This window comes from Pinus tabuliformis, chromosome 8 (assembly GCF_031772625.1).
Source record: "Pinus tabuliformis cultivar Carrire ecotype Pingquan chromosome 8, CPIR1, whole genome shotgun sequence".
NCBI classification, from domain to species: domain Eukaryota; kingdom Viridiplantae; phylum Streptophyta; class Pinopsida; order Pinales; family Pinaceae; genus Pinus; species Pinus tabuliformis.
In genome coordinates this window covers 45,919,807-45,934,454 of record NC_142294.1, presented here as the reverse complement: position 1 = coordinate 45,934,454, position 14,648 = coordinate 45,919,807, and the positions used below count along the sequence as shown (strand labels likewise).

The following is a 14,648-nucleotide window of genomic DNA, read 5'->3' as shown; positions in this document are numbered from 1 at the left end:
CCGTGCCATCCTGCCATCATCAGCAGCTTGATCATTTCAGTTGTAAACCCAGTCTGCATATATGAATTGTAAATAATCTAAGCAGATCAGAGTCTGTAAAGCTGCCTAGGTGGACCTAACTTTCTATGATAATCTATGTCCCGGAAGGTTTTTCGTCTCACCGATCCATGGATCGGCAGAGTTTTCCTTCAAACCTGACCCCAAAGCCGGGATGGATTTTTTCATTAGAACTTTAGGAGAATCCTAGTGTGTCAAATCTGCTAGATTATAGTTGTGTCGCAGAACTGGGTGTTTTGTGAGGGTCTGTACTAAGTGGATTCATCCCTTTGAGATGTAAATTGTAAAAATCATGATGAAATGTGTCTTGAGGGTTGAAAATGTTGTAAATCCCCTCATGAGTCCTAAGTCCTAGGTCCTAGGGGATGTTTCCGAAAGCTTAGTTCAGTGATCCATTTTAAATGAATTCAAAAAATTAAAAATGAATAAAAATAATAAAATAATAAAAAATAATAAAAAATTAAAAAATGAAGCAAAAACCCTAACTAATAAAATAATAATATTTTAAGTTAATAAATCGACGGATGAGATCAAGAGATGTCTTGATCCTCATCAACGGTCGAGATCATTTCTACATGGATCACTGAACTAGCTGTTAGGATCATTTCCTTTATATAGGGTCTTAGTGGGTCATTTCAATTTATCCGAGCTGTGAGTCTGGACTGAAAAAAGCTCTCTTGTAATCTGATTTCTGGTTAATAAAAGAAGACTTTGGGGTCTAAATCGTGCTGGTGTTACTCTCTGGGATTGCTGTGAGATCTTTAATTTTCCGCATATTTCAGTTTTCAGCCATTAGTTATAGCTTGTTTTTAGAGTATTGTGAGCACAGGTATCTTGTTCACTTGCTAGGGTTTGAGTGTTGCTAGGGTTTCTGGGATAATGGCAGGTATCTCCATTATTTCATGAGATCTAGCAGCATTCTCTCTCTCTTTGCTGATGGTTGCTTGAGATGTGCAGGACAACCTTTCTGAAGGAAATCGTGGGCGTTTGGGGAAGTTCTAGGCTGAACCAGCCGACTCCCACAGGCTTTTCTTTGCAGAGCCTAGCTGATTTTGGCCCTGGGTTAATCATTAAGAGTTTTATTTCCTGTTTTACATGAGGGATTTTCTTTCTGCTTACAGCAAAGTTCAAATTTATGTTTCTTTGAAATATTACTGCTGTTATAGCTAAATCTGGCATTTCAGGAGCCATAATCTGTAAATTATTAAGCTGACCTAGGGTTTTAGTTTTTGCTTTATGCAGATTTGACATTAGGGTTTTCTTTTCTTGTTTTGCAGCTGCTCAGCCAGCAAATCCAAGTCAAATCGAAATACCTTGAGCTGAGCCAGTGTGCAGCGAAAGGTTATTATGCTGTCGACAAGGGCCAAGTGGAGAAAGCAACGTATCTCAGGTAGCCGACAAACAGTTTCAGTATAAATCTCAATACCGCCGTCAATTTCCTTTGCTGGCAAATACAAATCCATGACCTTATCTGCTGCCGTCAAAACACACGGGTATCAAAGCATTTGCATTCACCGCCTTTTGCAAACGAGAAATGGCTCCCCACAGTTGACGGCTAGGGTTCTCTGCAAAATCCGAACTCAGTTGAAGACTTTCAACAAAAATCCGTCTGTCATCTTCACCATTGGACCAACAATGCTTTAGTAAATTAGATAAATCGATTTTTTTTTTTTGGGCTCGTGGTCTTGAATTGATTTATCACCGTGGAGCCATCTGCAAATCGATCCAGCTATGACATACGAAAACGTCAGACAGCCTTCGACGTGATCATCATTTCGATTAGTCAACAAAACCAATCTAAAACGAAATCCTTCACTGCAAAATGCTCAGATTTGATCTCTGATCCAAAAAACGTTGCTCAGTTCCGGGTTAATGGTGCGGCTCAATCGAAATTGCCAGGGTTACAGTGGCGGCACCAAGTCACACGCGGAGGAGGTAAGATCGAAAATTTACAGTGGCGACATCAAGTCACACACGGAGCAGGTAAAATCGAAATTTTTTTGGTCGTCTATCATAAAATGCGTGATTTGCTTGGCTGCGTTTCTGTTTAGTCGTAGGTTTGGTTGAGTTTTATAAAAAAATCAAAAATCAAAAAATGCGTTCTGATTCTATTTTTATTTTCATAGATTTAGTTTGTAAATAATTTCATTTATAACTTTGGCATAGTTTAGAAATGAATTTTTTTTGACTTAGGTTTTCATTTGAATGATTTTAATTAGATTTAGTTTTAACTTTAATTAGATTTAAAATTTTGTTTTAAAATATAAAAAAAATTTATATATATATATATAAAATTTCTTTACATTTTAGATTTAGTTTTAAGTTCTCATAGTTTAGTTTAGGATTTTATTTTGGTTTGATTTTAGTTAGAATTTAACTTTTAGGATTTTAATTTGTTTATTTTTAGCTTTAGTTTGGTTTTTCAAATTTTAACATAGTTTTAAATTTTGATTTAAAAAATAAAAAAAATAAAAAAATATTTTTAAAGGGATTTTTAGGGTTTAGGTTTAGATTTAAGATTTTCTTTTTGTTTGTATTTGAAAAAATAAAAAAATTGAAAAAAAGATTTAAATTTTTTTTTTTTTTTTAAATATTAAAATTCTGGAAAATTATTTTTGCCAGATTTCAGTTGCTTTCACGTTATATCTTTATTGCTGAGACCTAATGTTTTCAAGACCGAGATGCGAAATTGATATCTGGTTGATGGTTTATGATTCTCGTGGTGATTTAAAGCATTCATCTTTTTCAAATTTTTAGCTGCTGGATATCGTTTTTGTCATTCTAAGAGCATTGTGTTTTTAGCTGATGATAGATGATTGCTGTTCATGGTCCACCTTTTTATATCATTTAACAAGTAATCATTTTAATAACAATCTCTCAAGGCACTGGTCTATTAAATCTCTAAATTCATCTAGTGCTTATCATCTCGTGTATCGTGTCTCCCACCCAACTGTTTGGCAGTTGGTCTTCATTATCTCGCAGGGTCTACCCCCCTTAGCCGCGGGAGACAGGCTTAAATGGAGGGATCGGGGATCAGAATGACAACCCCCGGTCCGAGCGTTGTCGTGTCACTCTGCGCGACAACATTTTTGGCGCCGTTGCCGGAGAAACTTTTTCTCGGTGTTTCAAACGACAAATCATTTTTCTCATTTCTTATCTCTTCATCTGGCCCGGCGACACCAACATTTTTTGGCGCCGTTGCCGGGGACAGAGTTTTTCTGTTCTTGGGGTTTCATCGACTTTTCATGCATCTTCTCATCTTCTCATCTCTCATTTGAGCTGGCAGATTCAATATTTTGCATCTTTTCATCACGTATCAGTAGTACCTCTTGGGTTTGTTTCTTGTTTGGGTGGCGACTCCACTTTCTCATTTTTCCCAAACAAGAAGCTCTCCTCATATCTGCTTGTGGTTACTTTTTGGATCCTAGAATCAGTTTTCTTGTTCAAGTGGTGACTCCACTTCTTTCATCTTTTGATTTTCTTGAGCAGAAATCCCTTTCTATCATCCATTTGATCCCTTACTGTTCATCATGGATTATTCATTTAAACCATATCGTTTTACTCACCGTCTCCATGATCTTCCGAAAGAGGCCATTGGTAAATTACTTAAGTTCTCGGGTGGTGATTCGGTCGCTGTTAAAAGGCATTTAAACATGTTTACTTGTGTAATGATCTTATACTGTAGATTTCCTCAATATAATAATGAAGATTTCAAGATGCGTCTATTTGTCCATTCTTTAGAGGGTGATGCCTTGAATTGGTTTAATAACTTTCCTAATGATTTTTTCACTTCTTTACAAGACATTCTCAATGCTTTTAAAGATAGATATGATAGTCCAAACAACTTGCCTTCTACTTCTAAAATTGTTGAACAGAAAGAAAGTAATTCAGCTGTTGAAGAAAGATTTCAAAGTCAGAATGTGTCATCCACCGGAAATATTGCAGATCATCATAGTGGAAAATCAGGGACAAATAACAATGAAAGGGAAGAACAAAAGCAAATTATACAAGATCTAATGATGCTAGTGAGAAATATGGAAGGCAATCAAACTAGTCTTATCAATGATGTTAAAACTTTATGCACCCACCTGGAAAAACGTAATAGGGAGTTGGAGGTCACACAAAATAAGCATGCTAAGGAAATTGAGGCCATGAAAATTAAATATGAAACAGAAATTAGAAGCATGCAAAGCAAGATGTCAGTCTTAGAGGAAAATATGGTGACCATGAAAGCTGATCATGATAGGGAAATTGACTCTATGACGTTCAATCATAACAATCAGTTGGCTGACATGCAAGCGAATCATAAAGAAGAAATAAAATTCATGCAACTTTGCTTGATGGACATAGAGGAAAAGAATGATAAAATAATAAAACACATGCAAGAACACCATGCCATACAAATCAGTGCTATAAGGGATGAATGCTCTAGTCAGATGGATGCCATTAGAATACAAGTTCAAAAAATTCAACAATGGTCAGATGATAAGAGAAACCAGGAGCCTTCTCATTTGTTACAACAAGATCCATCTTATTATGAGGAGGTTATTAGTGTAGTTGAAAGATGGTTGATTGAGGATGGACTTAAGAATGATAAAGATCAGATGCGGGCTAAAGAGAGACATATCACGCGTACTTCATCTGATAGTTTCGAGACAGAAAGTTCCACCTCATCAGTAATTCATCCTGCCAGAAAGAAAAAGCGCAAGAGGAAGAAAATGAGAAGAAGATTTGACGCATCAGACGGCCGTGAGCAGCTTGATTTTCGGATAAGAAAGAGTCCTACCATATGCAGAATTGGACATGGCACATCCGACAAGCAGCCGACAGATTTGCCTGAAAGCAGGCAAATGCTCAGTATGCACTATATTGAAAACATCTGATGCCGTAGGGCATCCTTTGTATCGTATTTCTAACCCTACTCCTTGTTTTTTCCGCATTTTCGTTTCTGTTTTAGATAGTTAATAAATGAAGAGCTTTTATCTTTATTGTGCTTAACGTATATGCTGATTTTTGGATGGACGCTACTTATTTTTGTGTTGTATGGATGCAGATTCTGGATTCTCACATTCCTGCAAGCAGCAACGTGTCCCCAAGTAGAGCCAGATGTTGACCCCTACTGGTCAACTACCCATGCAGTGCACCCCGTTTTTCTTGACAGAAAGAAGCAGCACCTGATCAGCATGTCCGTGCCATCCTGCCATCATCAGTAGCTTGATCATTTCAGTTGTAAACCCACTCTGCATATATGAATTGTAAATAATCTAAGCAGATCAGAGTCTGTAAAGCTGCCTAGGTGGACCTAACTTTCTATGATAATCTATGTCCCGGAAGGTTTTTCGTCTCACCGATCCATGGATCGGCAGAGTTTTCCTTCAAACCTGACCCCAAAGCCGGGATGGATTTTTTCATTAGAACTTTAGGAGAATCCTAGTGTGTCAAATTTGCTAGATTATAGTTGTGTCGCAGAACTGGGTGTTTTGTGAGGGTCTGTACTAAGTGGATTCATCCCTTTGAGATGTAAATTGTAAAAAATCATGATGAAATGTGTCTTGAGGGTTGAAAATGTTGTAAATCCCCTCATGAGTCCTAAGTCCTAGGTCCTAGGGGATGTTTCCGAAAGCTTAGTTCAGTGATCCATTTTAAATGAATTAAAAAAATTAAAAAATGAATAAAAATAATAAAATAATAAAAAATAATAAAAAATTAAAAAATGAAGCAAAAAACCCTAACTAATAAAATAATAATATTTTAAGTTAATAAATCGACGGATGAGATCAAGAGATGTCTTGATCCTCATCAACGGTCGAGATCATTTCTACATGGATCACTGAACTACCTGTTAGGATCATTTCCTTTATATAGGGTCTTAGTGGGTCATTTCAATTTATCCGAGCTGTGAGTCTGGACTGAAAAAAGCTCTCTTGTAATTTGATTTCTGGTTAATAAAAGAAGACTTTGGGGTCTAAATCGTGCTGGTGTTACTCTCTGGGATTGCTGTGAGATCTTTAATTTTCCGCATATTTCAGTTTTCAGCCATTAGTTATAGCTTGTTTTTAGAGTATTGTGAGCATAGGTATCTTGTTCACTTGCTAGGGTTTGAGTGTTGCTAGGGTTTCTGGGATAATGGCAGGTATCTCCATTATTTCCTGAGATCTAGCAGCATTCTCTCTCTCTTTGCTGATGGTTGCTTGAGATGTGCAGGACAACCTTTCTGAAGGAAATCGTGGGCGTTTGGGGAAGTTCTAGGCTGAACCAGCCGACTCCCACAGGCTTTTCTTTGCAGAGCCCAGCTGATTTTGGCCCTGGGTTAATCATTAAGAGTTTTATTTCCTGTTTTACATGAGAGATTTTCTTTCTGCTTACAGCAAAGTTTAAATTTATGTTTCTTTGAAATATTTCTGCTGTTATAGCTAAATCTGGCATTTCAGGAGCCATAATCTGTAAATTATTAAGCTGACCTAGGGTTTTAGTTTTTGCTTTATGCAAATTTGACATTAGGGTTTTCTTTTCTTGTTTTGCAGCTGCTCAGCCAGCAAATCCAAGTCAAATCGAAATACCTTGAGCTGAGCCAGTGTGCAGCGAAAGGTTATTATGCTGTCGACAAGGGCCAAGTGGAGAAAGCAACGTATCTCAGGCAACCGACAAACAGTTTTAGTATAAATCTCAATACCGCCGTCAATTTCCTTTGCTGGCAAATACAAAGCCGTGACCTTATCTGCTGCCATCAAAACACACGGGTATCAAAGCATTTGCATTCACCGCCTTTTGCAAACGAGAAATGGCTCCACACAGTTGACGGCTAGGGTTCTCTGCAAAATCCGAACTCAGTTGAAGACTTTCAGCAAAAATCCGTCTGTCATCTTCACCATTGGACCAACAATGCTTTAGTAAATTATATAAATCGATTTTTTTTTTTTTGGGCTCGTGGTCTTGAATTGGTTTATCACCATGGAGCCGTCTGCAAATCGATCCAGCTATGACATACGAAAATGTCAGACAGCCTTCGACGTGATCATCATTTCGATTAGTCAACAAAACCGTTCTAAAACGAAATCCTTCACTGCAAAATGCTCAGATTTGATCTCTGATCCAAAAAACGTTGCTCAGTTCCGGGTTAATGGTGCGGCTCAATCGAAATTGCCAGGGTTACAGTGGCGGCACCAAGTCACACGCGAAGCAGGTAAGATCGAAAATTTACAGTGGCGGCATCAAGTCACACGCGGAGCAGGTAAAATCGAAAATTTTTTTGGTCGTCTATCATAAAATGCGTGATTTGCTTGGCTGCGTTTCTGTTTAGTCGTAGGTTTGGTTGAGTTTTATAAAAAAATCAAAAATCAAAAAATGCGTTCTGATTCTATTTTTATTTTTCTAGATTTAGTTTGTAAATAATTTCATTTATAACTTTGGCATAGTTTAGAAATGAATTTTTTTGACTTAGGTTTTCATTTGAATGATTTTAATTAGATTTAGTTTTATGTTTTAGTTTTAACTTTAATTAGATTTAAAATTTTGTTTTAAAATATAAAAAAATATATATATATATAAAATTTCTTTACATTTTAGATTTAGTTTTAAGTTCTCATAGTTTAGTTTAGGATTTTATTTTGGTTTGATTTTAGTTAGAATTTAACTTTTAGGATTTTAATTTGTTTATTTTTAGCTTTAGTTTGGTTTTTCAAATTTTAACATAGTTTTAAATTTTGATTTAAAAAATAAAAAAAAATAAAAAAATATTTTTAAAGGGATTTTTAGGGTTTAGGTTTAGATTTAAGATTTTCTTTTTGTTTGTATTTGAAAAAATAAAAAAATTGAAAAAAAGATTTAATTTTTTTTTTTTTTTTTAAATATTAAAATTCTGGAAAATTATTTTTGCCAGATTTCAGTTGCTTTCACATTATATCTTTATTGCTGAGACCTAATGTTTTCAAGACCGAGATGCGAAATTGATATCTGGTTGATGGTTTATGATTCTTGTGGTGATTTAAAGCATTCATCTTTTTCAAATTTTTAGCTGCTGGATATCGTTTTTGTCATTCTAAGAGCATTGTGTTTTTAGCTGATGATAGATGATTGCTGTTCATGGTCCACCTTTTTATATCATTTAACAAGTAATCATTTTAATAACAATCTCTCAAGGCACTGGTCTATTAAATCTCTAAATTCATCTAGTGCTTATCATCTCGTGTATCGTGTCTCCCACCCAACTGTTTGGCAGTTGGTCTTCATTATCTCGCAGGGTCTACCCCCCTTAGCCGCGGAAGACAGGCTTAAACGGAGGGATCGGGGATCAGAGTGACAGCCCCCGGTCCGAGCGTTGTCGTGTCACTCTGCGCGACAACAATGTTAAATAGTGTGCAAACACATGTACTATGGGTTTCAGGAAACCTTTCATTACTAGTCTCCATTTTTGCCTTGATGTTTTTATGTAAACAATATGTCAACTGGAGCTATTTTTATTATAAAATATCACTTATTTCTTCTATATGTATTTTTCAAATATTCTCCTTTAATAAAACTTGAATACCCTTTTATTAAAAAAACACTCCTTTATATTGTTGCCCTCTATATATGTATGTATTTCTTTATATTAAGATCCCTTTTCAAAATAACTTTATTATCTTATAATAATAATAGTTTCACTTCTTTTTTATAGATAATAAATTGGTCCCTTTTTTTATATACTTAATTACTCGATAACTTTTAATGTCACCTCACTTGATATAAACTTTTATGATATCACCACACTTAATAAATATAAAAGTCACGTCTTTTCATATGGCATGGTCATGATGTTCACAATACTTTTTAAGTAAAAAGTAATATTTACCTTTCACGTAAGAGCTTTTGTATCCCCGTTTTTTTCTTTAACTTTTAAAATACCATGGGCTATTACCATGGGTGGTTTTTCAAACCTCCTGTAAAAAGTAATATTTACCTTTCACATAAGAGCTTTTGTATTCCTGCTTTTTCTTTATCTTTTAAAATACCATGGGCTATTTCCATGGGTTGTTTTTAAAACCACGGGCTTCTCCACATAAAAAGTTTTAAATATACTTGGTATGAGATTTTGTATCCATTTTGTTTTTTCTTTTACTTTTTTTTTTCTTCTTCTTTTTTCTATTTTATTTGCTTATATTTCTTTTTTGGTTTAATTTTTTTTTTTTAATGGCCAAAGGCCTAGAAAAATGGAGAAAAGGAGAAACTCCCAAATTCTGAGCAAAATGCTTCAATTGTACAGCAGCAAGGTTGACGAATTTCGATAGCCAAGGACCTGGATCGGAGAACGAGCTTTGTGCACCGGTTAAGCAACTTAGAGGACCAAACTGCTCTGATACCAAATGAAGCGAACAAAGTTCCTTCTATAAATTAATTACTCCAGAAAACTTGGAATATAAAGATATCCATGAGGATAAAAATAATAATTATTAAATATGAATAAGAATGAGAATGAATGATTTACAAATGAGAACGAGAGGCTTGCTTATATACCACGCAAGTGTCTCTTCATGAAGAGTCATGTCTCATTTAGACATGCCTCTTCAGCCTAATTACTAATTAACTAATAATTATTTATGCTTTTTATCATTTACATTATTTATATATATTTTATTCGTTACAAAGAAGATCACTATTATGTGACAAGGTCTCGGTACTATCTCATGAAGAAGGTCTAGATACGAAGAAGATCGAAGTGGAAGAGGAGCGAAGGAGAAGGTTGATTGTCAAGAGAACTTGTGTCTTGATCTTGGAGAGGCTACTAGGTCAAGGGTCTTGGTCTTGGTATTCGTCAATTGGAATCTCTATAAGAAGAATTTGTGCAGGTTTTCCTCTCAAAGAGTGAGAGGTTTTGGCCCTGGCTCATAGCCTACATGTTGTGTCTCTTGTCTTTTATGTTCATGCATTGGTTACTGTTTGATGAAGAAGAACACTAAGAACTAACATAAAGAAGATCCTAATCTAAACAAGGAAAAAGCATTCACAAGCAGTCACTAATAAAAGAGAAATCAATTAATTCTAATGCCCTAGATTTCTCAACACCACCTAGCCTCCAAGATCAAGGGCTGAGATTTAATCTTGGACCCTCTTGATCCAATGACTATGTTTTAATCTTTCATTGACATTATAAAGTGCACTTTTCCTCATTAACTTTATATCTCATAAAGTTAAATTAAATCCCACTTTAGGAAAATTTCCCACATGCTAGCTCCAAGCCTATGTGGAAAACACTTTTCATAGCTAGTTTCTAACAGGCTGTAAAGAACTCTCCTCATGAAATTTTGGCCAAAACCTAGTAAAAATGATCTTATCTCACAAAAGGCTGATAAACAATATTTCCTACACACAGTCTTGTTTTTAGAGGTAATTGTTACTATAGAGTTTCTGTACAAATCACATGAAATTGTAACATGTTAACCACCATAAGCATGGAATCATGAATGTAGAAGCAAATTACATAGTCAAAATGAAAACAGAAATAGTTTAGTACTTTTTTTGTAAATGCAACAAAAAGATTGAGTCTGTGAAAAAAGTGACTGCATTACATGTATTATCTTTGCTTCAATCCAGACAGATAATACATAACTTTCATGGTGGCCTAGAAACATTTTGGATAGAACCATCCAAACTAAGAATTTAGAGTCACGTGTATGGTTTAAGACCCTCTGGAAAGAAGAATGTCTTACAAAGAATTACTTGTGGTTGGTATAATTGCTTAAGCATGTATATTAAAATGTGCTTGCCCATGCACATTCATGCGCCTATGTGTGTGTGTTGTGTGTGTGTGTGCGCATGTGGGTGGGGATGGGGAGTGCGGGGGTGAGAGAGATGAAGTCCCTACCTGTCACAGGATGGAAAGTTCTCATAAGGAATTCGCATCCTTAGATCAGAGCATTGCAATCTGATGAAACGGCCGACAGCCAGCACAAATGTTATATACAGGCTCCAAATGCTGAACTTGCTAAGTGTGTCACCAATAAGTCCCTCTGTTAACAATATTGACATGGTTAAGCTATATTACATTACATAAGAAGCAAATGATAAGTTTCCTTCCACCAATGTGTCAAATCAACCACATTTCAGAAAATGATCAACAAGAAGGCAACAACATCAAGATCAATTAAGAACATACGTGGTGTTTCTTCAGAGACAACTATTGCAATTGGGCCTCTTAAGCTGCCACATCCTTCATCGTCTGATACATTATCATGATGAAAGGCCCACCATGGTTGAGCACCCTGATTCATAATCAGATCCCCACTTACCATGTCTTCCTACATCAGATGGCATTGTCCAAACATACAATCAACATTCGAACACAGAAATGAGAGCCTTCATTGTCTAAACACAGAACAGGTCTGACAGAAAGATAACAGAAACCATGGCAGAAGAAGCGACTCACAGTTTGCTCCAGCATGTGCACTTCTCCGGAGCCAGTTACACGGAGATATCTTGGATAAATGTCAAACACTTTGACTGCATTACTTGTACCATTCAAAACATCTAGTAAGCCTGAAGAGTTAACTGATTTAGTTGGATTGTATTTTACAACCTCCTTTCCTTTTGGTCTTTCCCTTGTGAACTCCCATGAAAACAGGATATCAAATTCCTCATAGACAAATTTCATGAAACTCTTAACCGTTGAAGGTGGAACCGACCAATATGTGTTTGCATCAGCTTGACAGCAAATCAATTGAATATCTTCGGAGTTATATGTTTTTAGATAACCATCAGGATCCAGGTTATACCCTGCTGCTAAGATATCCTCCCAAGAAAGACAACGGCAAAGACTGTTTTGGTAGAGTGTCAATCTACCGCCTCCTGTTTTGATATCAATCTGGGCGCTTACATCTTTAATTGGATTTGCAATGTTAGTTGGATTGCCACTACTGTACATCTGCAAGCAGAATAAAAAACAGTAAATGTATGAAAACTAACAGTATGTTACAAAGAATAAATTTTCACTATACCTATAATATAGGTTAATCATCACCAAGAGAAACAACAGTAGTAAATATTCTAAGGACCATTTTCCATATACACTTTTATGGATAGAAATAATTAATGAAGTCTCCAAACAGATAAGGACAATGATGTAACCAAGAAGTCTGTGATAGGAATTGACCTCAATTATTTCCTGCTAGATCCCAATATTCCATATAAGTTATTTACTACTCAAATTTATTCATATTCATTTCCTTTTGCACGATTACCTTAAATAAGATTTCAAGCATCTACTGTTATGATTTCTAGCAGATGAAAAGTTTTGCAATATTTTGTTTCAATCCTGTAACTTCTGTCAGAGGGTAAAATGAACAATAATTTCTCGCTAGGGGCTGTGGATCAATATTGTTAGGAATTATTCTCCCAGCACCTTGCATCAACAACTATATCAATATTGTTACGGATTAGTCTCCCAGCACTCTGCATGAACAACTATATCGGACAGACAAACAGACACATGAAAACACATAAAAACAGTGTAGCTAGCATGCAATACAGCCTATTCAGATTCTAATCACTAATTAGACTAGGAAACTTGAGTGAAGGGATGAACATGTTCAATGTTAAACTTCTGTTAGTGTAATTATTAACTAATGGTCAATTATTAGAGTTCAGCATTTACTTTACATATGTCATAAATAAATAGTAAATTACGTACTTTAGAGTTGGCAATGAATAAACCAGAAGTTAAGTAACTTTAGTGTTGCAAATATCTACAATTTCTCCTGATTTTTTCAGGTTACCAATTTGTCCAATACCTCTGAGCTTTTCAAGTTCAAGTTTATTACGCTCATATTTTCCAATAACTTCTGATATTTTCTTGAATATTTCCAATAAGTTCTGTTAATTTGGCAGCTCAGGGACAAATTCCCTCCTTTGGACAGTCTTCTTCATCCAGAGAAGACCCTCTTTGCCCTTCGAAGAATTTAATTTGGTCAAAGAAAAATATATTTTTAATGTGATGTGTACAAAAGTTCAGGTTGGCTTTAAAGACAAAATTGGGTCTCCTCCAAAGCCTATAACTAGACCACATGTCACAGCCTTTGGAGGCAGCATCTTACACATCTTTTGCTTCTTGGAGGTTTGACCAGTCTGAAATTGCAGGTCTTCTTTTCACACATGCAAGTAGGAGAGAGGGAATTTCAGGAAGGCCGAAATCTGTCTTGGATCAGCCTTCTACCAATGTTGACATTTTGGAGATTGGGCATAGTTTGACTTAGCATTTTGGAATGTTTTTGGAAGCCACATTATTTGGTACAAAGATCGAGTTTTTCTGGGAACTTTGACTGCAGTTGACCACAGATCTGGGCACAGAATTTCTCTGTTGACCAAGTTTGACCAAGTTGTTTGGGGCTGTTTTGATTGAGGTTTGCCTTGCCTGGAAGGCCGAATATTTTGACCTTGGACTGATGTCTTTTGGAGGCTGTTTGACCATTGACTTGTGACTAGTTAGGGCATCTTTGACTGCTGTTGACTTTGACTAGAATTGCAGATCTGACAGTTTGACCAGATTTGACTTTTGGGCTCATTTCTTGGAGTTTCGATATTGTTTTGTTGGAAAGCCAAAGCTGTTGACTTTTGACTAACGGTAGATGAATAGGATCATTGTAATCTCTTTGCTGAACATTTTATGACAATCTAATAAGAAGAAGAATTTGAAAGGGTTTTCCCACTTGTGGGGTTTTTCCTCGGTTTTTGACCAAATTTGGTGTCTCTTTTTATTGCTCTTGATTGTCTTCTACTGTCATTGCATTTATTGTTCTATCTACAATTGCAGTTTTTTACTGGAAAGATTAAATTGATTTAAAAGTGATTGCTAATTGAAGAAGAGAATTGGGCTTGTTGCACTCAAATTATCAAAGTTCCAGGGAAGTGGAAGTGCCAACTTTTTTCAACAAGGATCAGATCACATATCATCAGTGCATGTGTCATAGTAATCCCATTTTGCAAGTTATATATTGTAAATGATCTTAGTAAAACCTTGAGTCTATGTAACAACCTAGGTAAGCCTATAATTTGATGATGAATTCCATCCTAGGAGGTTTCTTAACCACATTGATTACTTGTGTTTTTTGACACGGCTAATCAGAAGAGTTTTTTCCCTTCAGCTTAAACCAATGTGGAAAAAGTCGAAGTTGGGACTAATTCGGCAAGGGTCCAAAAGTTGAAAAACTCGTTAAGGTCGGGAGTTTTTTGAAAAAGTTGGCAAAAAATCGGCAAAATTAAAAAAAACACAAAGTTATTCATTTTATTTTTATTTTTTTTAACATCTAGAGTGGAAGTCATAGTTTAGAGGTGCTTTCAGTGTTTTACTACAATGTCATTCTTTACATGTGAATTCGATCACTAAAAGCATGTTACACTCTTGCAGTTTGCATTCTAAGCGCATTTTATCACCAATGTTTTTCAACATTATCCACAAAAAATATGATCATAACAGTATTGATTCTTGGGAATGTTCTTTAGCTATTTACACTTTCTTGCTTGCTAGTCTGGATACCCCTTGTCCTCTTGCTCTTATGTCTCACAATCATGCTCGTCGAGGTAGGTATGCACTTCTTTTTCATAGTCTTCTCAGTGTCTTATGG

The 14,648-nt window shown here is 35.7% G+C and overlaps 1 protein-coding gene across 1 annotated transcript in view; it reads right to left on the bottom strand.

The window, feature by feature from the left end:
- LOC149234058 (piezo-type mechanosensitive ion channel component) overlaps window positions 1–14,648 on the bottom strand; it is a 360,941-nt gene that overhangs the window by 34,836 nt on the left and 311,457 nt on the right. Inside the window, exons 12-14 of the mRNA XM_089368143.1 lie at window positions 11,459–11,953; window positions 11,189–11,330; window positions 10,898–11,042 (exon numbers count right to left, since the gene is read on the bottom strand). Coding sequence (XP_089224269.1) covers window positions 10,898–11,042; window positions 11,189–11,330; window positions 11,459–11,953 — 782 coding nt within the window. The remainder of the gene's footprint in view (window positions 1–10,897; window positions 11,043–11,188; window positions 11,331–11,458; window positions 11,954–14,648) is intronic.